General features: G+C 49.7%; 10 protein-coding genes across 10 annotated transcripts; 5 read left to right on the forward strand and 5 right to left on the reverse strand.

Annotated features, from left to right (window-relative positions):
* The first annotated feature begins 771 nt into the window (after positions 1-771).
* F5B22DRAFT_87629 (uncharacterized protein) lies at positions 772-2112 on the forward strand. The gene is made up of 3 exons (XM_047980651.1): positions 772-1349; positions 1407-1467; positions 1545-2112. Exons 1-3 carry the CDS (start codon positions 1035-1037, stop codon positions 2012-2014), a joined length of 846 nt encoding a protein of 281 aa, XP_047832108.1. The 5' UTR covers positions 772-1034; the 3' UTR covers positions 2015-2112.
* On the reverse strand, positions 2112-5319 carry F5B22DRAFT_601370 (uncharacterized protein). Its single transcript, XM_047974604.1, has 2 exons — positions 4241-5319; positions 2112-4178 (listed from the first exon to the last, which is right to left on the reverse strand). Exons 1-2 carry the CDS (start codon positions 4603-4605, stop codon positions 2210-2212), a joined length of 2334 nt encoding a protein of 777 aa, XP_047832109.1. The 5' UTR covers positions 4606-5319; the 3' UTR covers positions 2112-2209.
* A 1356-nt stretch (positions 5320-6675) lies between these two features.
* Positions 6676-8250, reverse strand: F5B22DRAFT_635499 (CRAL/TRIO domain protein; the record flags this gene model as incomplete). The annotated part of the gene is made up of 5 exons (XM_047977155.1): positions 6676-6834; positions 6931-7526; positions 7677-7743; positions 7835-7976; positions 8030-8250. The coding sequence occupies 5 exons, from the start codon at positions 8248-8250 to the stop codon at positions 6676-6678; spliced, it is 1185 nt and encodes a 394-aa protein (XP_047832110.1).
* Positions 8251-9779: 1529 nt separating this feature from the next.
* F5B22DRAFT_645253 (uncharacterized protein) lies at positions 9780-11408 on the reverse strand (the record flags this gene model as incomplete). Its single annotated transcript, XM_047978551.1, has 2 exons — positions 9780-10040; positions 11319-11408. The coding sequence occupies 2 exons, from the start codon at positions 11406-11408 to the stop codon at positions 9780-9782; spliced, it is 351 nt and encodes a 116-aa protein (XP_047832111.1).
* F5B22DRAFT_601374 (uncharacterized protein) lies at positions 11161-13001 on the forward strand. The gene has a single exon (XM_047974605.1). It carries the CDS (start codon positions 11764-11766, stop codon positions 12274-12276), a length of 513 nt encoding a protein of 170 aa, XP_047832112.1. The 5' UTR covers positions 11161-11763; the 3' UTR covers positions 12277-13001.
* Positions 13002-14123: 1122 nt separating this feature from the next.
* F5B22DRAFT_645255 (uncharacterized protein) lies at positions 14124-14754 on the forward strand (the record flags this gene model as incomplete). The annotated part of the gene is made up of 3 exons (XM_047978552.1): positions 14124-14144; positions 14201-14562; positions 14640-14754. The coding sequence occupies 3 exons, from the start codon at positions 14124-14126 to the stop codon at positions 14752-14754; spliced, it is 498 nt and encodes a 165-aa protein (XP_047832113.1).
* A 306-nt stretch (positions 14755-15060) lies between these two features.
* On the forward strand, positions 15061-16712 carry F5B22DRAFT_87701 (uncharacterized protein). The gene has a single exon (XM_047980652.1). It carries the CDS (start codon positions 15543-15545, stop codon positions 16497-16499), a length of 957 nt encoding a protein of 318 aa, XP_047832114.1. The 5' UTR covers positions 15061-15542; the 3' UTR covers positions 16500-16712.
* On the reverse strand, positions 16713-17465 carry F5B22DRAFT_87702 (uncharacterized protein). Its single transcript, XM_047980653.1, has one exon. The coding sequence runs from the start codon at positions 17310-17312 to the stop codon at positions 16926-16928; it is 387 nt and encodes a 128-aa protein (XP_047832115.1). The 5' UTR covers positions 17313-17465; the 3' UTR covers positions 16713-16925.
* Positions 17466-18725: 1260 nt separating this feature from the next.
* On the forward strand, positions 18726-20223 carry F5B22DRAFT_601387 (thiolase-like protein). The gene has a single exon (XM_047974606.1). The coding sequence runs from the start codon at positions 18818-18820 to the stop codon at positions 20069-20071; it is 1254 nt and encodes a 417-aa protein (XP_047832116.1). The 5' UTR covers positions 18726-18817; the 3' UTR covers positions 20072-20223.
* On the reverse strand, positions 20224-22058 carry F5B22DRAFT_601389 (asparaginase). The gene is made up of 5 exons (XM_047974607.1): positions 22039-22058; positions 21655-21957; positions 21407-21568; positions 20798-21353; positions 20224-20641 (listed from the first exon to the last, which is right to left on the reverse strand). Exons 2-5 carry the CDS (start codon positions 21868-21870, stop codon positions 20394-20396), a joined length of 1182 nt encoding a protein of 393 aa, XP_047832117.1. The 5' UTR covers positions 21871-21957; positions 22039-22058; the 3' UTR covers positions 20224-20393.
* Positions 22059-22809: the final 751 nt, after the last annotated feature.

Below are 22809 nucleotides of genomic sequence, written 5' to 3' on the forward strand. Positions count from 1 at the left end.
TGGTTGCCCTCGCGTAGTGTAGGTGATAATAGAATGTTCTTCGCGGTTTGCTTTCGATGGCTTCCAGAACCACAACCTTTCTATCAGGCTCCGAGCGGCCGATTTTCCATCGTGTCCAATTCTACTGGCATATCGACAGTCGAGAAGCTGGTGGTAATGGTTGAACAAACAACAGGATGTTTCAGGTACCTAGCCTAGAAGACACACACAGGATAATGGATAGTAAGACAGAAGACAGAAGATACGAGAGATTAATGCCCCTGATCAAAAAGGTGAGTCTGAACCAGGATCGGTGAGAAACAACATGTATCCTACGGTATTTTCTAGAAATTGATGCTGTGATGATATCTTATTATCACACCCAACAGTTTGCCCTGTGACCAGGGACTGTCATGCAAACAGCCGGTAGCTATCATCAACATTCATCATGGAATAAGCTACGCATGCTACTTCTAGGCGGTAAACACCCATTGGAAAAAGACATTACTTCATTTCTCAATACATCGCCCGTCAATTTGGATAGGGCAGGGAGCTGTATACCTAGTGATGCTGAGTTGGTAGGTTTGTCTCAAATGATTATTTGCATGTAGATGCAAACACGGTGATGCTTTGTAGTGTTGGTATTGCTGTAGCCTACAGCGTTGGTAGCGTGTTTTGTACCCTATGCTCTAGCTGCTCCAGGTAGCTTTAGGCGGGTTCGTTAAGCGCTGCGTAGGCGTCTTCTGGTGCAGTGGCGGGGCCTTTAGCAACCAACTTGGAAGCGTTTGTCGTCTTCATTGCCTCACTCACTCACTCATTCATGAGCCCTCTTCTGCGATGAGAGTATCCCTTTCTCTTTGAATTACACGCCTGAGCTGTTTAGGAGCTCTTTATCAACTCAAAGAGCCTTTTATTGACATTATCTTTAACAATTCATTCTTGAATTCGGCTCGCTCGTTCCGTGGACATCCATAAATACTGCACAGTTTCCCTAACCACCTCTTCCTCTCATCAACTCATCAACCCATCATCTATCATTCCATTTTCATTCGACAATGGCATCATTCTTTGACCGCATGGAAGGCGAAGGGCTCACTGAGTCTGAAAAGTCAATTTTCGACGTATTCAGAGCAAGCCTCCAATTTCCTGATGCACCCGATGTCCTGGCCCAGAGGCTATCGGACGATATCGTCTTCTTCTGTAACTCAGCCGAAGCAGACGAAGACCCCGAAGCAATCCTCGGGTGGGCTTGGGACATGATGTTCGAAATGATCACTTATATTCCGCCGCACCACGTGTGGCAAGACATCTGGGTCGACGCCCTGAAAATTCTCAAGAGCCGCGAGAACCTGCCCGCTCGGGGCGATAACGTCAGTTCAATCAGATCCTTAAGTGATCACTCAAATCAAATGCTAACTCAGACACAGGCAAAGGAGCTTTCGTGGAAAGAGCTCCCCGATTTCAGTATGAAACAGAGAGAGAATCTAGGTATGTATAAAGCTACCAATGGTAGCAGCTATCATTTTGCTTTTTGAATATTTTGCTAACTTAATGTCTCCTTACAGATCGTTACAGCGACGACTACACGAGATGGACGAATCTATGCTCCTTTTTCGCCAAACTATACGCTTCTGGTGTCACAGATACGCCTCATTACGTGGTATGGGACTTGCGCTACACGCTGGAGAAATACGACAGCAGCGCAACTGTGCCTGAGGCTAAGATGTGGATATCGACCGAGTGGATAATCCGCTGCGCAGAAAAAGTCCTCGAATACTTGAAACAATCCGATGAGCCAGAAGGAGAGACCGAGCAGGCTTTCTGGAGCTTTGGCGAGGCATACGCCGAGAAGGGGAAAGAGGGAGTTGGTCTGCTGAGTGTTGAGCGCTGGAATCTGTGGAAGAAGTGGCTCTCGGAGAAGAAAGAGAACCTCTCCAAAAACGAAGGTGGTCTTGCTGATCCTCTAACGCTTGCGCGAGTTTCTGAAGCTTTGCAGAAGATGAACGAGGCGGAGAGCAAAATGGCTGCTTTCTAAGCTTGATCTGTACGTGATACTCACCATAAGCGCGTCGGCGGGCCGAAGCGCAGGCTTCAGGCGTACTTGCTCATCTGTCTAAGGAGTTTAAAAGTTTTGATTTATTTTTCATTTTTGATCCGAATTAGATTAATTGATTAACTGATTAACGTTTAACGTTACCAACCATTCTCTATAATGACTATGTCGCCTGACTCATGAATACTTTTTGCCTATCTTTAACCTGTTATCACTGGGCACGACAGTACCGCCCCTGATCCCAACAATCAGTTCAAGTTTATCTTGGGCCGAACCCGCTTCGCGAATCCGCAGCGCCGTCATCCATGTTTGAGATTTATCAATACCGGCGCCCGTGTTCCTTAATTCATCTGCGGGAGGTGAAGAGACCGCCAATGCGAGGAACTCGCCGACAGATCCCCATGCTTGACTAGTCCAGCCCTTGGCGCGTAGCCAGAAGATAAACGAGTAGGCAAAGTATACGATCACGAGCACGACATGTATCAAAAGAGTGATGATCGAGAACCAGATTGTTTTGGAGTTCAGGCCGTAACCCCAGCCGTATCGCTCCACTCTGTAGATGACTTCGGTCTGGTCCGCGAAGGAAGAGACTGGCACGTTGTTGAATCCGCTGGCGTCCTTCTGATTGAGCAGGTCGATGGTGTCCACATTGCCATCCTTCTCGCGTGACAACACCGTCGTGAAACTCGTATGTGCAAGACCCGTGCGCGAAACCCAGTCAGCTATCACCGTGCTGAGAACGATGGAGATACCATTAGCGTAAACCTTAGTCCACTCTTCGTCGCTGCTGGAGGTGGGAACGAAGCTCAAGAGATCTGGCTCGTCTGTCGAAAAGGGGGTCACAAATTGTTGTAAGATTTGTTCCAAGACGCCATCGATCAGGTCATTCATATAGTTGATGGCATGCGCCCAGTCACGCGATATGGAGATAGGCTCGCCGATATTCCACTTGGACAGTGAATCCTTAGCGTTAACGTGGCCCGCTGTGAGATTGGCCTTGTCTAGCCAGTCCGTAAGACCTGTTCTGACAACAGATTCCGTGATGTCAAACGACACGTCCGTCCTGGCCCATCGTGCGTCGATTACGCAGGGGACCACGACGCTGCCCTGCTGGTATCCCATCGTTCCATTGGAGCCTGAGACGGACCAGACTGCTGGGACGGTCACGACGGCGGCGAGAGACGAAGGCAACTTTTGGCCGTCACTGCCTTCGACCGAGGCAGCGTCAACCCACGTAACATTGGTCATATTCCAAAAAGTGCGAGGGTAATTCCACGATTCGTCTGGAACCGTCCAATCGACCCCCGCGTATGCGTCTGATCCAGATTTTGTGAAATCCTTGATTATTGCGCCAGTTTCAAATGTCAAATCCACCTCATTATTAATTGCTGCTCCCAGGTTATAGGATTGACACTGAACCTGTACGAGAGGGATTGATATGTCGCTCTCCTCTCCGAGAAGGAACTTGGGCTGTTGAGCCTTGTTTACCTTGCCCACCGCGTGAGAATTGACATAATGCCAGAAAGCATCGGTCAGCGCCAGCAAACTCGAGTGCAGCGTCGCACTTAAAGCTGCATTCGTCTTAGAGTCTCCTGAGCCTAACAAGCTAGTAACAATGTCCCTTTGTGCTTGGCCAGAGAAGGAGCTGAGCATAGTTGGATTGTAGTGTTGACTGTCCGTCACGTTGTACCAATATCCCTCCTGTTGTCGCGTCCAGGCCCAGTCAAAGAGGGTATTAAATCCGCCCGCAGGGCAGGATAGCGAGCTCCAGTAGTCTACTGTCAAACAATTTTCGTAGATGTTGGCTTCTTTTAACTCCATGGGGTAAAGCTCGGAAGCCTGCCGACCGATGTAGCTGTTCAACGGGCGATGGCCAAAGGGGTTGCGCATACGCCACCAACCGAGGTTTGGGAGGAGAGCTGCGGCAGAAGCAGGACCAACCAAAAAGCTGTATATGATCGAAGACCCGAGGGCTAAGGCAACTAAGAATGTCTTTAGTTGATTGCGCCGCAAGTTCTTCAAGCTATAGATTAACGGCTTCCAATAGCTCATGCTGAACAAGTATTCGGCCGATCCCATCTGAAAGGCTCCCACCATAAGTCCTAGAGGTATGCCATCGGAACCAATGAGCATACGACGGAAGATACTACGGATGAGAAGGTTAGTACCCTCTGAGAGACCCCAACATGGTTGAGGGATGAAACTCACTGTAATACCATAGCAGAAAGCGAGCCCACTATAAGGATCTCGTGTATCTTTGCGGGAAACTGCAATATCGTTTGCCAATCTTTGTAGTAGTGGCCATCGTCAGCCCAATAGATATTCCGGAAACTAAGCTGCACGATGCCGGCGGTTGCAATCACAGGCAAGATATGAACGAGTGGGTGTAGCCATCTTAACCGTGTACTCAACGCAGCCTTGGGCTCTTCGATCGGTGCGTATGAATCTCCGGCGCCGTTCTGATTTATAAGGGTCCTCTTATCGTCGTCGTGTTGATATAGTGAATGGTACGTCGTGTTACTAGTCCACGACTCAGCCCGTTGAGAGTGAACCGTAAACATAGGTTTCTCCATGGTGGAGGTTCAGAGAATGAGAATCGCTTTAAGTTGATAAGGACGCTGAGAAACACACCACACAAGAGAATAGATAGAAATGAGACAGCGAAAGCCGTATTTTAGTTAAAAGAAGAAGAATAAGTTGAGAAGGTGCCGACTGCCATGAAACACTCCGCAGGAGTTTCTGATGCGGCTGGCTGTCCCATATATTGTTGGCAGAATCCTACCCGTTTCGGGGTCTCGCTTATTAAACCACTTGCCATCTTTTCGGTGTGTTCCTTGCTCTTTATGTTAGATTAGCGCGTCAGGTTTCTCAAGAAACCTCCTACATCGCCTGTTCACCCTGCTTGGGGGCCAAAATAACCCCAGCCCTATAGCTAAACGGAGGATTACTAGCGTGGCCAGGATCTAAATATAGTTACTTAATCAACAGGCGAGCAGGCTGTATTAGGTACTCTACATTAGTTGCACCCTAACGCGACCTAGTCTGATTGGGTGCTGGTAAAAGGTATGGGACGAAGGAAATCCTTTCCAGAGCTTTGGGGATGGGCTGAGAGCCATGAGACGCTTAACCGAGATCAGGATTCTGGTAGGGCAGAAAGGGCATGATATCGGTTGATTGGAAAGATTCGAGATGGTGGGTGGTATGGCAGATTAGTCAGTTGGATTGATAATAGACACAAACAAAATCGAGTCATACCAAGCGCCCAATTAGTTCTTGTTCGAATGAGGCTCTGCTTACCTACCACCGCATTAGTGTACATTAACAGGACCTCGCTAAAGTATGGTAAGTCCCGTATCATTTCCTATTTATTTGATTATATACATGTAGACATCATCGCCAACTCTTGCTCAGCTAAGCGGCCCTTCCCAATATTGTTAACCATCTGTGGTTATCCATCATGACTCAATTTGACTGTACAAGAGTTGATCAAATCATTGCTTTTTCGATTTAAAACTTATGAGATGCTAATAATATGATGGTCATAGCAAGACCTGATGCAGCATCCATAGTACCGAATTGCTCAAATAGGCAGGTGATGTGATAAACTGGCCTACCCGCTGTAATAGGGCAAATAGGGGTCGTTGCAATTGAGGTTATCTCCAGATACCTACATAGCCCCAGCCACACCACCATCTATGTAACGTGCATTTCTCACTAACCTTACAATCATGAATTTTTTCACTCCAACTGCGATGAAACACGCTAATGTGGCATGTGGCATAACTCATGGCGCGTAGTGTGTAGAAGGACTTGTTCTAGCTTGAGCCTTTAATGACTAAATACTTCAATACTCAAGTACACGCTTTATAATTTTCGGCCCCCAACATCGCGGTCTCGTTAACGGCTAAGGTAAGACCTAAGTCCTTGGCGTCACGATAGTTGCCTCCCGTCACGACGGCACCAGCGCCACTGGGTCTCTAAGCGTGACCAGCAGAGGCGGAGCTGAGTCCACAGCTGGCACTAGCTTCCAAAGCCTCAGTCCTAATCTTCAAGATCCCGAGCTTTTTTTTGTAGGTACTAGCAGTGCAACAGACAGTACGCTTTGGAACCCTATTTAGCGCCACCGGCGTCCAATAGAGACCATATTCCACCCATCAAGAGCTTTTGGCGGCTTTAAAATTCTCGTATTGGGGATGCTGGTGATGAGAAGGATACTAGCTGTCGAGTTAGCCGATTCTGTCAATATCTTCTTCGACTTGCACTTGTTCTACCTCAGGATTTATTCCTGGTTGTTATGCTAAGGTCTTTGGAAGTGCGCCCGATGTCGATAATTTTATCGTATCTCTCTTTTTAATCATATGTTTTCGAGCTTCTTGTGTAGTCGGACATAGTCAAAGAATCGATCCTAGTTCTGTGTGGCTTATGACCCCCAACTACTTGTGGCATAAAGACTCTACCACCGCACCTCGCGTTGATTAACCTCTGGATACGTAAAGGAGCAATTGCGAAGCGAGAGGGCGCAGTGATGTATCCATTTCCGACAAGGCTACTGCAGCTGCGATATACCTAACACGCTGAAAATACATGGCTCTTAATCTCTATCTATGGCATTTCTATAAGTTCTCAATATCCTTTCTAAAACCCTATGCAGTAACCTCGATAACATCCGCCTTGACAATCTCGGTCTCCATACCATTCTTCTCGATGTCTTCCCTCTCGATATCCTTCTTCTCAACATCTTTCTTGTCGACCTCTTGCTTTTCGATGTTTTCCTTTTCCACATCTTTGTTCTCACTACCACTCTTTTCAGTAACACTCGTCTCGGTCTCATCTTTATTCTTCTCCACACCATTCGTGCTAGTGGCAGTTGCTTCGGCACCATGATTCGGGCCAATCACTTCCTTGCGCGCCTCCCCTCCCCTCACTCCCACCGCGACAGCAGTCCGTTTTCCTTCGTGCATCGTCCACTTGATCGGGCCATCCGGCAACTCATCCACGCCCAGGAGCTCTTTCAACCCGCTGACAAGCGGCACCAATCCATGCTCATCCCTCGACTTTCCGCCATACCGTTCCGGTATGCACTCGATATCAATCACGTCCAGCAGCGTAGACAGGACATCCGCGGGCGGCACTATCACCAGCTTATCCGCCGTCTTCGGATCAAACCAGCCCTTCAGAAACGCCCAGATCTTAGGAAAGTATGGCGGCGCGTTGAGGACATAGATCCGATCGACTACTTCCGGATAACACGTCGCTAGCAGCGCCGAAGTGCTCTGTGCATATCCCCGGAGACCCCAGGCTTGTCTGAGGCTTGCGTTGGCGATGTCGGCGAGGTATACTGCGCCGGAGACTGGCTTCTCGGGCTCAGGCCGGTCTGTCATCATGGAGCAGAGCGGGAGTGCGAAGCGCGTCAGATAGTCGAGCGAGGTGATTGCGCGACATGTGTTCTGAGTTGCACTGTAACTGCGGTACTTTGTGAGGTTTTGACCATCCACTGCGACATTTGATGTTAGTAATTACTATGCTAAGCGCGAGATACGCTTGTGTCAGGACCGTAACTCCTCATGCACAGCTCTGGTGCGAATGCGAGTATCATACTTTCAGTGAGGCTAGGATCGGAAGAGTAACCCTAGAAGATACTTACGACTAGCCGCGTCAAGGAGACATATTGGCAGGCCTCGTTTAGTGCGCTGGCCTGACCAATGGGGATACTAACAATGCGAGATGTCAGTCTTCTTCCATGAACATCTAAGGCGATTGAATGCTTCGAAGCAAGGACTTGATGAGAACATGAGTACATACTATGCCACGCAGGTATTCAAAATCGTCAATGTCAATGCTATCGTAAGCCTCAGATGTATTGGCAGAGCTCCGAATCGCCTGGGCTTCTTTGAACTGCTTCAGAGCGCCGGGGACATCGAATGAGCGAGCACTGAGAAACCGCCTAGCAAAAGTCAGCGAGTTGTTCCGCTGCGTGAACTATGAAGGCTTCGCTACAATAAAGTGATGTCGTCGTGCAGGCCATCGACGGTGTCCTCTTCGGTCAATCCAGCAGGGCGCTCGAGCAACCCTGCTTCGCGACACTCTTTGACGAATGACTGGAAGCTTTCCTGCTCTTGCTCCGTGAGCCCGGCGACGGAAGCATTCAGCTCTCCGCTCCCAGTCTCATTCGTCTTCGGCTCTCCGGCTGTGGAGCCTTCGGTTTTACCGTTTTCCATCTTGAGCGATGTTCAAATTACCCGGGCAATTGCGCGAGATCATATGACAGGCGGTCGGGCCTAACGTGTGAAGATATGGGCTAGATTTATAAGCAGAATCTGATCGTACTGCGCGTCCGGCTAAGGCCCGTGCGAAAAATATGCTACACCCGACGATCTAGAATCTAGGAAAAGAACCTCCTTGAAGGGCTCGCTTCCTCGCAGGTCTTCGGGTCGGACCTGCATTTATGACGCTTGGCGCGTTCGGTGCTGCCCATTTCGGGACAGGTGCTGACAGAGGATTGCTGTGCCTCATCTCAGTTCTACGGTGCTTACTCCACAGACTTCGTATATATTTAGATTCTGATTTGTAGACGAGGGGTTCTTCCGGGACCTTGATCGTTGTGAATATGCATCACGACGTCGGTCTGGAGGTTGTGCAGCATCACAAAAACTTCTTGTAAGTGGTGGATCATATGGATGAATATATAATCTGGCCTATGAGGACTCGAATAGACGCGGTGTGGGAAAGCTTAGCTGAAGGGTATTACCAAATCGTGCTAAGCGCGTCCATAATACATGTAAATTTGGCTCAGTTTGTTTAAAGATCCATGCATGAAAAAGCAATACTAAATATCTAATAGTTTCGTAGGACGCACGAGACTGTTTTACTTGGTCGCGGATAGCTGCTTCATCTACGGAAGGTGATCATTTCTTCGTTTGCCTATGCCTCGAATTGCTAGAGTCTTGCCCGTGACCAAGCGCCATAGTCGGCAAAGAGGCCAACATGATTCCATTTTTCACAGAACTCGGCAATAGCCGCGTACCTCTCCTTAATATACTCATCGTCCCCCCTCGAAGCTGTGATTCGCAGGCGATAACGTAGGCTACTTTTTCTAAGCATACTGGGCATGGGTATAGTGGTTACCTCACATCTTCTGCCATGCATGAAGTGCCTTGCATGTTGCAAGCGTTAAAATGCAATGATCTATGCCGAAAAATTGCCCGAGTTTATGGACCAAGGTGCGGGCGACACGCGAAAATCATAAGCCATTCTGGGCGTCCGGGGTTGATGCCGCTGAGACCCGCCTTATTGCTCCGACAGCCTGGTGGAGTGGTGAATCCGAAGTTTCGTATCTCGACTTTATAAGCTCTTACGGCTCCAGCCCTTCCACGGCGCACAAGCTGTCGGTAAACTTCTCGCAGTGTGAAGCGGGCCACATATGATCGTGATCAACGTTTTCCTCATCAAGAGCCAGGTGATACCGGGCAGAGGATACAATGCATACACGTGAGCCGCCGTACGTCCTTCCGCAACAGAATTCATCTTCGTCACCCTCGTACATATCAAGATCCATCATAAGTACTATCGAGTATGCATCGTCAGGTAGCAGGGCACTGGCTGCATCAAGGACATCGCTCAAGTTCAACTGCTTCTTGAACTTTTTGTCTGGGGCTTCCCGAGTACGAATGCGAGTGCAGTTGTCATCACACGCGAGACCAATATAATCATGATTGTTTGCAGACTGGGTACGTCGCGAGGACTCTATCTACGGCACGAAGCGGAGCCGCTGGGGAAGGAACTTGATAGGAAGGCCATGGTAGAACACGTTGAGGTATTCCAAGCAAGTGTCGGTCGAAGGTTGACTCAACCCTCCTTCACGTTCATTTGCAGTGGCGACCGTGGGCAGCTGCCAGCCATTCATAAAGCGCACGTTTGATGTGATGGTGGGCGGTGTAGCGACATAAAGCGTCTTGTGTTCGGGCGTGAGCTTGTTTCGCTCGGGTTCCTCGAGCCAAGATCGAAATGACTAGGGTGGGTAGTCAGGATCCCAATTGAGTTCATCGTAAGGTAGCAGGAGGGGGCCAGGAAACGAAGGCGCAATTCGCTCGGCTACATCCTGGCTTGCTTTCTCGATGGCCTTCACAGGCTTCCCTTTTGTGGCATGAGGATGGATTCCTGCCTGTGCTTGTTGTTGCGGCGAGTCTTTTTGCAGGGCTGGGCCGCTCGAGTGCGGCCTCGTCGGCCCAATGGCGACAGTTTGTTATGTTGGTAAACCCCCAGAGCATCCATTCTCATCTCGCGGCAAAACAGCGGTTCCCGGACCCCGTCTTCCTTGGATTACGTTGAACTGCAACCACATTGCGTTATAAATGGTCGATATGACGATTCTGCCTTGTTGCACCAAGAAGGCTGTGCTGGGACATGGCAGTGGGCTTTGTTCGCTATAGCCTCATAGTTGGAACCGACAGACACGCAAAGGGACCTACCTACACACCATCCATCCCATCCCATCCCACCACTAGCGAGCAGGTTTTAGGTCGTATGAAAGGAACAGGATGAGAAACGGGGATGAACTTGGCATCTGATGATACGAATACTGAGTGATCTGTCTGCATGTACGAAGCCCCCAAAGTGTCTGAGGATAGCAGATGGATGCACTCGCTTCCATCGCTCGTGATGTTTTCCTCTCATCGTAGTAGGTATTGAATGAATTGAATAGCGCCAAAGAGCGACTGTGGAGACCAGTATCGCACCCCATATTCTGCCCATTGGGCCGTGGCACTGCCCCATAGCGAGCGCATCTTTGTTTGGTACGGGGTAAAAATACCACCTGCAATGCAGCGAAGCAGGAATGTAAGGTAAGATACGTACGCAATCTCTCGCAATCTCTCGCAGAGCCCCTGATCATGTCTGCATAATAAGATGCGAAAGAACTGACTCCCGATCTACATGTCAAATACCTACCTATACAAGAGAGGGGTCGTCAATGATTATCACCATCTAACCTAGATATTTGTATATCTACAGTAGTATGTACCTAGATATAGAGGGGAAGTCTAACCCGAACCATACTTGGTTTCAGCTATTTTAACTACCTAGGCATCTCCCTAAGTAAATAGTTAAATGCATGATGAGGCTCCGTTTTGATTCTGACCACAACCACTTTAAACATGAGATCTCCCATCAGTATGCAGTACGAAGTAGTAGGTAGTGCAATGAAGATTCTTAGATAAGCCCGAGGTAGCACTACAGATCATTGCAACCTTCAAACAGATTACTATGTACGAGTTGAACACATACTTACGAAGTAACTACGAACTGGGGGTTTCACGGCTGGCAAAGGCTGTATGGGGGCTAGATCCTTGGTGGCTTGGCTGTTATCGTAATCGTGCATTACGTAGGTACGTCCCCCTAGTCATTCACATGTTTGCTCTAGCTTAATAAACCCTGGCTGGAAGGGCAGATATCTCCTATCCCGATCCCATTTACCTACTTACAATGGACATCCAAGACAGCGAGAATCCTAACTCCGTTCCGTACCACAGGCCGAGGAGCCGTGTTTGGCCTCACATAAATCCGTTTTCACCTCACCCCTCAATCTCCCGGCTTGCCGCTGGCTTTGGCTCTGGGCTCTGGCTTTTGCTTCTGCTTCTGCTTCTGCTTCTGCTTCTGCTTCTGCTTCTGCTTCTGCTTCTGCTTCTGCTTCTGCTTCTAAATCATCCGAAAATCACGCAGGTTGACGGTTCACAATGACTTCCACTTCTTCCGTTGTAAATACCGTGTCGTTGCTATCAATGCCGCCAGAGATCCGCAGCGCCGTCTACGAGCTTGTCATCAGCAACGAGTGGGGCCACACCTCACAGGAGTATTTCGTCCTGGACCGGCCTTTACCCGCCCTCTTCCGTGTCAACAAGCAAATCCGCTCCGAGGCCCTGGACGTCTTCCTGCTGAAGAACCATTTTCACGTCTATACCAGTACCGTCGGCTTGAAATGGCTCAATATCCTCGGAAAAGACGTCGAGAGATTCCGTTACCTCATCCTCTTCATTGACCTCAACCTTGATGCGTGGAATATGTACCTCAAGGCACTTCTACCCCGTATCTCGGAGTACCTGGAGCTGAGGATTAGAAAGGCTGCCGTGAGCCTGCCCGCCTCGCGGCTTGAGACATTCCTAGTTGCCGCAGGACTCTATGACGACCAGCGTTGGGCGAGGACAGAGAATGGTGTCGGCGAAATCATCTTCAAACAGATCCTAGCCTAGTGTGTCATCCACCAAAGGCCATACACGTTTTTCTCTTTCGGGACGAATGTTTCGAGCCGATTGCTTGATTATGCGCCACGAGCATTCATGTATATCCGCACCTGATGAGTCTGTGCAGATCCTTCGTAGAGGGCCATTCATTGTGAGCTAGAGCCACGTGTACGCAACGTCCTGGGCAACGTTATCTGGCTGCGATAGCTGACGCCGACACAGACTAGCTGCAAGCAAACTTGTCACCATAAGAGGCACAAGCGCTAGGCCCCTGAACATGGATTCGAATTGATTCTTTCATGGCCAACATTCTCCGTATGGCGCACGGGCCAGTAAAGCTAGTATTGATTTCCCCAAGTCAGTCAATGCCGTCCGAAAATTCTCCTTTCTAATGAGCGCTCGAGGTACGGAAAACAGAAGGCTCATGTTATTCGTGCCTCACTATACTTAGTCGAAATCGAAATCTTCAACTGTACATATTTGAATGTTGGGACGTCCTAGGATAACTAAACATCCACCCAATTTCTACTGCACCCTGTGCTATAGAGCCATGCTCGTGTAGCAGTCATCTAAATAAGAGAGTAGGGTAATCTGCATTCATCTTGCAAATATCCCTAAATCGAGGTGCTTTTATGAAAATACTGAGTTGCGAAGGGTCCAATAACTCCTCACTAATACAATTGAATATGTAGATAAGATTCTGGACATGTAACTAACTGTATATCTGAAGTTCATTATTTCTCAAGTCCCAGCAGAAGTGACCCATCCTATGATATTGAAATGTAGGATTGTGACATGCATTTAGAGCTGAAATTAATCCCAGATGTATGCATAGCCACTTGCCTAGTTACGGGTATTGTTGAAAGGTTTAGCGATTTCACTTTTACTTGCCTCAAATATTACAACCACACAGAAGGATCATTCCTACCGGTCTAGGTAACTCTCTTTTAATCAGTTTAGGTTGGGATACTAATTATCTTTGTTTACTAGGCCATGTGACTGCATAGGCCCGTACCAAATACGCACAGATAAGATAGCACTGAGTATGAAGACTTCCCTCAATCGATTTTCTGGCGTCTTAACTAGCTGTCTCATGTAATCAGTGGCCACCTGCGTGCCGTGAAATCAATGGCCTAGGCATATGAATAAATAATAGATATGAATAGGCAGCGGAGCAAGGGTGTATGGTACAGGAACTGATGGAAACGAGTGATGTTTGGCATTGCTCTATGAGGTGGCTAAGATTATTAGGGAGCGTGATATACATGAGGAAAGTGTGAGGTTGTGCACAGTGATACTGTCAGGAGCCTGGAGACAAAGGGATAAAGAGATAGATACACTGTATACAACTAGGGAAGTCTGAATACCTTCAGACCTTGTGCCACAATGAGAGTCTTACTGTATAACTTGTACAGCTTTTCTGATAGACGGCGTGAACGGTTATTCAATTTGGTTATCATAGACCTACACACTGTGTCTAATAGAGTGTCGAGTTTCGGTGAATGGGCAATCAACCTTAATACGCAACAAGTTTCTTCAATGGCAATTAGTGTCAATAGCAACTGAGTATCAATGGCCGAGGTAGGTCGTTCTCTGTAAATGTATATAAGTAACCCTCTCACCTCACCCTCTATTCTTTCTTTCACACTTCTCCCGTAAGTCTACGCACCAACGGCGACGAGTACTACCCCGAGATTCATCGATATTCTCATAAGTAGGATTTCGTGACCACATTCACCGTCTTTGTTCATCTGGCCTACCAACGCCATTCTCAAATCTAACAACCTGAGAACCCGAGCAATTCCCAAACAAACCAGAAAATATATCTCGAGAACTCACACGCACACCTCATGACAATGGCTACCCACGAGGCTCACGTAAGTATCACCAACCTTCCCAACGAGTTTCACAAGCGTGCTAAACAAGAGCACAGAACCTCATCCTAAGCTTCCCCGGCGAGATTCGGAACATGATATACAGATTCGCCGTGCTTGACGCCACCCACGGCGACAGCTACGGATCAACCCTGGTTCCACCAGCCCTCGCCCGCGTCAACAGACAGCTGCGAGACGAGGTCATCCCCATCTACTACGGGGAGACCAAGTTCGTGATCACCGTCCAAACTACCGTGGGCCTAGACTGGGACGTCTTCCGTCACCGCTGCACGGTTGCCACGCGCTTCTTCCCGTTGATCCGGAGCCTGCATTCCAAGTTCGAATTCCTCGGCGTCCGACGAGACTACGATTTGATGGACTGGATTATGAAGATTGGGGAGAGACCAGACCTCCTGTCCTGGTAAGTTACTACCAAATTGCTTATTTCTTAAACTATCTGGATGTATCCTGTGCAGAAAGCTGATCTGGTTCGCGCAGGCAAGGGCTCCACGGCTATTTGATGATGACTACATGGGCGCTCTACCTTCGTCCGTCTGCACGTGATTGGAACTTTCTAGAGGACGGAGTTGCCAAAGCCTGGTATAGCCATTAATTTGGCTATGCTGAAGTTGGATGGATATGGGATCTTTGCACCCATATATGCGAATGCGTCAGGGTATGTGATTGCGTGAACGGCCGTGGAGTGGTTACCATTCTGAACTTTGGTCATGTATAATATGTCTGTTTTGTCGCCTGGCTACATGGGCGACCTAAGAATCAATTGATCGTGTCTTGACCCTGACACCACCGTTAACTCAATTTCATTATGTAATTAACCTCTGCTCACTCTGTGACGCCCATCCATGTCCCATTGTTACAGAAATCTCGATGGCTTGATCATGTGGTGAGCTGGAAAGCTCTTTCATGGAATGTCAAATGATATGAAGTCTCATTACAATGAAGCTAAGAGCTCCGTTTACACACCTTGATACAGACATGCATCTGGTCGGGTAGTCAAGTGCCAGCCAGAGTGTAACACACCAGTTTGGTTGATACAAAGGCTCCTGTGACTCGATAGCGGTCAAGTTTGCATAACACAAACCACGACGACAATGGCTCCCTTGATACCATCATGATGTGTCATATGAACAATCTCCTTCGAGGTAATGTGTACCTCTAGAGGTGTCTGCTGATTGACACTTGATGCATCTATATATAGCTACTAGTCTCAGCTTTAATAGTCAGGGGAAGCTACATCTCACAAGGGATAAATCCCAGTATATATAGACTCTCTTTAACCCTACAACCGAGTTTCTCTTGTTCACGCTCTTATTTTCTCGGGCTATAACTGATTCTAAGCATAGCACACAAGAGAGGTCCTTAGAATCATCATCAAATCCCATGTCGAACACAGCCTCCCGCGACAAGGGCAAGGGAAAAGCCATACAGTCCCCAGACTATGCTGATCCATACTACAAATCCCTCCATCCCTTATCAGCTTGGATTATCATCACTGCATCGGAGGAAGATGCGTCTTTATCAGAACGAATCTGCCTTCCCCGTCGATTTTGTTTAAGTCGAGGCAAGCCGACCAGCCCTCTCGTACAGACTGCCTTTGGGTCACTGCGCACGGCAAGCTGCGTGCTACAGAGAGGATGGAAACTATTCATGATATCTGCGGGTGCTGAAACTGTTAGTAGTTCTATTGATGGAAGTCGAGACCACGGAGTCTGGGATGAACAGGTGTCACGAAAGCCCCAGTATGTCATCAAGGAATGCGTGAAACTCGGCGAGGTGATCTACCAGGCTACGCACAATTTCGTCATCGTCGAAGTGGCCGATAAGTTCCGTGTTTGCCAGGATGCGGGTTGCACCGAATGCACGAAGCCTGTCAATGATAGTGGGTTCGTGAGCAACAAGGGGCCTGGCGATAGTGAGACCGTCAGGATCTGGACTCTCGGGGAACCCGTAGCTCAAGAGCTCAATCCAAAAGTCAAAATCTCTGTTGACCTACCTTACAGACCAAGCAACAAAGACTTTCGGAGCTTCAGCGCATATACTGTCCACGAAGGCGCGGCCAAAGGATTGTTCAAGAGGACAAAAGTGATGATCCCCTGGATCGATTGGGGAGGTCTTGTATCGCAAGACGGACAATTCATTGGCATCGTCAACAACACAAGAGGAGCAAAGGATACTATCATGGTAGAGGTCCTGGTGTTCGATAAGAAGCTTTGGGCGACTTTAGACGGAGCTTTGAAGGAGCATATGTTTCCAGGACTGATCGCTGGCCCATCGGTAACGGAAACAGATCCATTCATTGTTACGAGCCTCTTCAGGCACCTTGAATACCGATACTAGACGAAGAGCTGATAGAAGAGAGACCCTGTGACAGTTTGGAACGGGGGATAGCCTGCCGGGTAGTAGTTTACAATCAAATTTGCATTCAACGCTGATTTGAGAAAGTGATAGTCAAACTGCACTTGATCAAGTGAACTAGCCATGTTAGTGAGAGCCTGGATTAAATTAATGCTTGAGGAGCTCGCCAATTCAATTGCTATTGCGCGTGTACCTTCCATCAGACACCAAATGGAGTACGAACCATGCTGGAGAATGCCCCTTCCCATTCTCTTGTGAGGTATCGTCCTAACTCTCCGACAGCACATGCCCGCACTTCACTCGATTTCGACTAGCAAGATGAGCGGCAGCGATGTGGAAAAGTGTCCTTTGCTCAGGCATTATGCTGCTGATGTCGCCACGGGCTTCGGACGCAGACCATTGAACCTATCACGTATGGGCGACAGCGGCGTACAAGAACAACCCCAGGCAGACCAAATGGACCATAAGGTGTACGGAGGGACCGCCGAGCACCGAGGTTTCCTGGTTTCCCTTTTCGTTTCGAAGGCGAGTAAACGCTCGAAAGGAAGGCCACGCGTGATATGACCCCAGCGCAGCAGCCATCAGCCGTGTCGTAGCAGTACTACAACCCGGTCTGCTTAGGACAATTAGACAGACCATGCTCGAGGCTAACAAGAGTGCTCCGTACTGCCTCAGGATGAGCCGGGCGGCGGGCGTACAGCCCGGGAGCTGTCGCTCAGGGTGCACAATGAAGGAGATTCCCGCAGCTGTCTCCACGGCAGCGTGCATGACGAAAGCTAGGTCACTTGAACGCATGGCTGTCCCACTATCCCATCGAATCGGGTGCTTGGCATACGATTTTTCGATGCTGGATGTCTCGATTGGTGAGCGCGATGGCGATGTGTAAGGATGGATGTCTATGGCTGATCTTCGAATCTCGAAGCAAAATTGCAGTCGTCGTCACACCCCAGTGAACTATTCTGGCCTGGACAGACCTGGAGCGCGCTGGCGTTTAGAGGCTTGAATTGCCACTCCATCCACTATCTACCCACTGTGGCTACTGCGCTAGGTTCGGTCCCTTAGGTACCTACCGGCTACCTACAGGTAGGTGGGGAGGTAACTACAACGCCCATGGTTAGGTGCAGATAGGCACCTACAGGTACTACCTATGTAAGTACCATGTAGGTAGGTAGGCATGGGCTTCCAGTTTTGGCAACAAGTCAAGTGTTCTCGTCGCGATCAGTCTCAAATGTACGCATCTGGCAATTGTTCTCCTCGAGTCCGTATTGTACCCGAGTACGCCGAATCGCACAGGCTCTATCTCCAGGCTGCAGACCAATGTTTCAGGCATTGGCATCCGCCTATACCCGTCCTCCACTTCCTGTCTGAACCCCTGCCCGCACGATGGCGACTTGGAGCTGGTTCGCAACTGTCGTGAAACGCGTGGCTGGCGAGAGATATGGAGTGGCGTTGTATTCAACATTTTTCAACATTTTCCCATTCCGGCAATGTGAGATCTGAGCCGCTATCTACCCTGTGTTGTGGAAGTGGAAGACGTACGTATCCAAGTCATCATGGCGCGGTGAGCTGCGAGTTCGAGTTAGGCACATCTGCATCCGCATGCTAAGCCTGTAAAGTCAAAGTCGTCATAGACTTGTTATATCTATCTCGCTAGCACCCCGACATCTCGACTCTCGACTTGTTTGTTGGTAACTCAAGAATCCTAGGGCATTCTCCATCGTCACACCGCTTCCTGGTAACACGACGTCGCCTTCTTCACGTCGTATGTGTGTCCTTAATTTGGCTCATACCGACGGCCGTGCATCTCACAGCCACTGTTGCAACAGCCTGATAAAATACCCGTCCTGCTAAACGGGCCGTCCCAACAGCTGTCTTAAACTGTCTGAGCTATCCCGGTCAAACATTGTTTCTATTCGGCATCAAATCCCAGTTCCCCCTGAGCTCTCATCTGAAACTGCTTATGTCATATCCCTGACGACAGCATCGCAAGAATTATTAGACAAGACATAAAACAATCACAACCTTCCCGTGGTCAACGAGACGTGCCATTATCTAAACAGTATATCTTAAAGCTCGGCTCGCCCCAACACTGTCAGCACCATGACAACAAACAATGCCTTCGGAGAGCTGGGTCTCTCGATTATTGGGCTGGGAGCTCAATATCCGCCAAATAAGCTCAAGCCGGAGGAGGTAGCTAAGCTAGCCGCCAGATTCCACCCAGAGTCACCCGCGTAAGTCTTACTATAGACTATTCATAGTAATACAAGTCTGTAGACTAACATGGGATCCCTTGTGGTAGAATGCAAAAGGTCCTTTCAATCAACCGATTTACTGGAATTGAGACTCGTTCCTCAATCGGGACATCAGACCATCCCCTGGTGAACAATGCTGCCCCGCCATCTATAGCGGACCTCCACGCAACGTTCATGAGCGACGGCGTGCCGCTCGCAGTGGAGGCAGCGCGGAAAGCACTGGCAGAGGCGCGTCTTGATGCTTCACAGATCACACATGTAGTGTCCACTACCTGTACTGACAGCGCAAACCCGGGCTTTGACCATTATGTCGCCAAGGAGCTACGGCTTGCGCCGAGTGTTGAGAAAGTGCTTCTTCATGGTGTTGGCTGTGCGGGCGGGTTGACCGCGTTACGCACCGCGGCCAACCTCGCTCTGGGACACAGATTCCGCGGCCGAGCCGCGCGTATCTTGTGTGTAGCACTCGAAGTAAGCACGACATTAGTACGTAGCGAGTTGGAAAGCATAGACAAGACTCAGGATACACGCATTGGGGCTTGTCTCTTCTCAGACTGTGCGAGCGCTGTAATCTTGAGTAACGGCGTGGGAGAGGCTACCGTAGAGCCCGTGTACGAGCTACTAGGCTGGGATCATAGGACTATACCCGACACAGAGGGCGATCTGGGTTTCGATGTCGATCCTGTGGGCTGGAAGGTCGTGCTCTCGCCGCGCGTGCCGAAGCTCACGGAGCAAGTTCTCGAGCCGGCCTTTGCAGACTTAATAGCGGGTGTCGAGCATCAACTACCCGAGGAATATCGGACGGCTCCGGATTTCGACTGGGCGATGCATCCCGGCGGTCTCACAATTCTGACGAACGCCGAGCGAACACTGAAGATATCGTCTGAGCATATGCGTGCGAGTTATCATCGGTACATGGAACATGGGAACTCGAGCTCCGCAACCATTTTCAGCGTCATGGATCATTTTCGAAGCAAAGAGATGGATTCCTTAGCACCGGGTGGAAAGGTTAAGGACTATGTGGTTGGATGCGCGTTTGGCCCTGGTATTGCCGTCGAGCTGTGCATGTTGAAGCGAAACATGGGTGCCCGCGGTGTACAGACGCCGCCGGAGACAGACAGCGAGGCGAGTAGGAGTGAACGCGGCGACGAAGACGACAGGGACTGGGCGAGTCTCGACGGAGAGAAGCAGGCACACTCTACGCCATCTGATCTACCGATAGAGCGGAAACAACACGAAAATAGCCTTCCCACAGATAGGGAAGGGTTTATCACCGAGGCGTTAGCGAGTGTGGAGTTAGACTGAGTAGAATGGCATGAACCGGGTTTGCGTCAAGCTTTGCATAGTATGGCTATGGTGTATCAATAGCGGATGATGGTTACATATAGATGTCACGATTAATCATAACTAGAATCTAAAACCCAGCTCATATGTGATGATACGGCTTTACAGTCGGACACGAAATACTGCAAAATATCATCCCACTGCTTTACCGTATCACTTGCATCCGCTTCACCTACCTAGAGGACTCTGAGGACGCGAAATCACGTTTCTAGACCAGCTTTCATTGATAGGGAGTATTTTCATTCAAGAACAATGTACTGCCTGGCACAAGCGCCGAGAGCGCTCAGAGTTCCGAAGTACTATCAAGAGGAGCCACAGGAACAACAACAGTCTCATTCATCGTCCCGCCACGATACGCGTACGTAAAGGTCCAGCCCGAGCCCGCGCCGCCGTGATTACCATCCTTGTCGACGACCACTATCCCGCTCTGCACGGCCGGATACTTCTTGATCATCCGTCTGACGGCATCCTCGGCCGCAGTCTTCGGGTCCATGCCCAATCTCAGGTTTTCTACGGCTTGATAGCATGGCACTGTAAGCTTTGAATTAGTTTTCTATTGAACCTTCGTAAATACGAGCTGTGAATGTCTCGAAAGACGCTTGATTCCTGGATTGTATCTAGACGCGAGAGGGGCATAGCTATCGATGACCCTAGGAAAAGGAATAGAGAATGTGTAAAAACACTTACGGAAGCGCATCATGATGTCTCCATCGCCAGTCGCACCACATCCACCCACATCACCATCGACATACGACCCACTCCCCGTGATCGGTCCATCACCCACGCGACCAGGGATCTTGCGGCCAGCGCCATTCGTCGAGGTGCCCGCGGCCATAATCCCAGAACTATGCAAGGCAATCATAGAGATAGTATCATGTCCCTCGGGACTATCCCGGCCCCGAAGCTGCGAAGCATAGCCTTCCGCACTTGAGTTCAGCGGGAGCGGAGAGTACGGCCCGCATGACGACGACGGGTCAGGCATCACATTGATGCGGTAGTTCGGCTGGCAGCCACCGGCCTTCCACTCGGCACAGGACGCGGCGGAATCGAGGGTCGTGAGATTCTCCGCTGCGAACCCGTTGCTGATGGCGAAGTCGGTCGCGAAATCCCCCGCGAGCATCGTGTGCGTCGTGTGCTCTAGCACTGCGCGCGCGACGCCGATGGCGTTCTTGATGCGTCGCAGAGCTGCTACGCTGCCGGATTTCATCGTGGTGCCGTCCATGATCATGGCATCTAGGGTTGTCTGCGATGCATTTAGCGCTGAGAGAGTCCGCTGGGTCGAAGCTCTTCACCCACCTCGCAGTTCTCGTCGGGCGAGCCGCCGTAGCCGACGCTGCCATCGCATTGGTTTGCCTCGCACGTGCTGCACCCAAGCTCGACGGCGTCTAGTGCCGATGTCTCCGTCTTCAGCAGAGACAGATATGCGGCTTCGGTGCCGGCCGTGAACGGACCACCCCACTGTAGCACTCAGACTTTAGCTATAACCTACCTATCTACCTTAGGCATTGACACAAAGACATGATTGCAAATCCCATACTACTCACCGTGTTTATGACCATGGGAAGGCCCGGCGAATTATTATAAGGGCCATTTTCACGAGCTAAAGCCGCGGCAGGCAATATGAACGGAAGCGTGACAAGCGAGCTGATGCCGAAGCCACGCATTGCCCCCATGGTGACGAGCATGATGACGAGAATTAGCGAGATGAGGCGGCGCCAATTACGATGAGGGGTATTGCCTGACTCCAGACCTAGTCGCATTGCGGCGAGATGCTGTCTCCCTCTCTATGGAGTAGGTACCTGCGTAAAGATAGAGATAGATACGCAGGCCAAGACATGCATGCATAGGTAGGTATCTCCATGAAGATACTCGCTGTCAGTGTGTACTGCAAGGGTTCATCAGGGACGCGCGCTAACCCACGATGGCAGCTCGCCAGTCCTGTTCCCCCACAATCTAACGATTGGCCTCTACCCTCGAACTTTGTTCTTGTCTCTGGAGAGTGTTCATGTTCACACTTTAGATGTGTATGTAGCTTCTGTCTGTCTACTTCCTTACTTCCTTACAGGAGCCCTCGGTCAACCCATGAGCTAAATCGAACTATCTGACCAAACCTCCGCCCTTATACACCAGTCACTTTCACGCATCCCGAGCCTTTAACCATCGTCGAAAACCGTTGAAGGCGGCGTATTCAATAGCGTCACTTACCTAATGTAAGGGGTAGGTAGGGCCATAGCGCCGCCAGCTACCTAGCAGGGGAAGTTCTCCGCGAAATGCAATGTGTAGTGCGATTTCTACCCGCTTTGGATCTCGGTTGGATTTTATTGCTTCTGGGCCCGCTGCCGCCGGCGCGGCATGGGGAGTCTGCGAAATGACTCGTACGTGGACTGGATGGATCGAAACTTATCCCAGGGCCTGTCCAGTCTGTCGCCTAGAGCTTCTGGCCGTCTACTTCTTCAGATTGACATAGCCTACATCATGATGATGCGCATCTAGCCCTAGCGCAGAGTCGATCTACAAAGAATCTCAGTGCCTCGGCATCCTGACCCTTCTTGGGGGGCTTCATGTCCTGCCCGGTTCACTCAGCTCGCTATCCACATCGTCTCTAGCGAGGTGTCCGACGGGCTGGATGCGATCCCTGAAGGTGTTCTTGGTTTTCGCTAGTGAACATGGTTAGCTAGCTCATTTTCGGCCTTGAGTCA

The sequence above is a fragment of the Xylaria bambusicola genome (genome assembly GCF_022495145.1).
Source record: "Xylaria bambusicola strain CBS 139988 unplaced genomic scaffold F5B22scaffold_14, whole genome shotgun sequence".
NCBI classification, from domain to species: Eukaryota; Fungi; Ascomycota; class Sordariomycetes; order Xylariales; family Xylariaceae; genus Xylaria; species Xylaria bambusicola.

Excerpts from the sequence above, each read along its gene's own strand:
- F5B22DRAFT_601387 (XM_047974606.1), top strand. The coding sequence starts at position 18,818 with ATGCAAAAGGTCCTTTCAATCAACCGATTTACTGGAATTGAGACTCGT.
- F5B22DRAFT_601374 (XM_047974605.1), top strand. The coding sequence starts at position 11,764 with ATGACTTCCACTTCTTCCGTTGTAAATACCGTGTCGTTGCTATCAATG.
- F5B22DRAFT_87701 (XM_047980652.1), top strand. The coding sequence starts at position 15,543 with ATGTCGAACACAGCCTCCCGCGACAAGGGCAAGGGAAAAGCCATACAG.
- F5B22DRAFT_601370 (XM_047974604.1), bottom strand. The coding sequence starts at position 4,605 with ATGGAGAAACCTATGTTTACGGTTCACTCTCAACGGGCTGAGTCGTGG. Across the intron at positions 4,179-4,240 it reads CTTTCTGCTATGGTATTACA|TATCTTCCGTCGTATGCTCA; the intron begins GTGAGTTTCATC and ends TCTCATCCGTAG.
- F5B22DRAFT_87629 (XM_047980651.1), top strand. The coding sequence starts at position 1,035 with ATGGCATCATTCTTTGACCGCATGGAAGGCGAAGGGCTCACTGAGTCT. Across the intron at positions 1,350-1,406 it reads TGCCCGCTCGGGGCGATAAC|GCAAAGGAGCTTTCGTGGAA; the intron begins GTCAGTTCAATC and ends ACTCAGACACAG. Across the intron at positions 1,468-1,544 it reads GAAACAGAGAGAGAATCTAG|ATCGTTACAGCGACGACTAC; the intron begins GTATGTATAAAG and ends GTCTCCTTACAG.
- F5B22DRAFT_601389 (XM_047974607.1), bottom strand. The coding sequence starts at position 21,870 with ATGCGACTAGGTCTGGAGTCAGGCAATACCCCTCATCGTAATTGGCGC. Across the intron at positions 21,569-21,654 it reads TTCCCATGGTCATAAACACG|TGGGGTGGTCCGTTCACGGC; the intron begins GTGAGTAGTATG and ends TGAGTGCTACAG. Across the intron at positions 21,354-21,406 it reads CGCCCGACGAGAACTGCGAG|ACAACCCTAGATGCCATGAT; the intron begins GTGGGTGAAGAG and ends AATGCATCGCAG.
- F5B22DRAFT_87702 (XM_047980653.1), bottom strand. The coding sequence starts at position 17,312 with ATGCGTTCAAGTGACCTAGCTTTCGTCATGCACGCTGCCGTGGAGACA.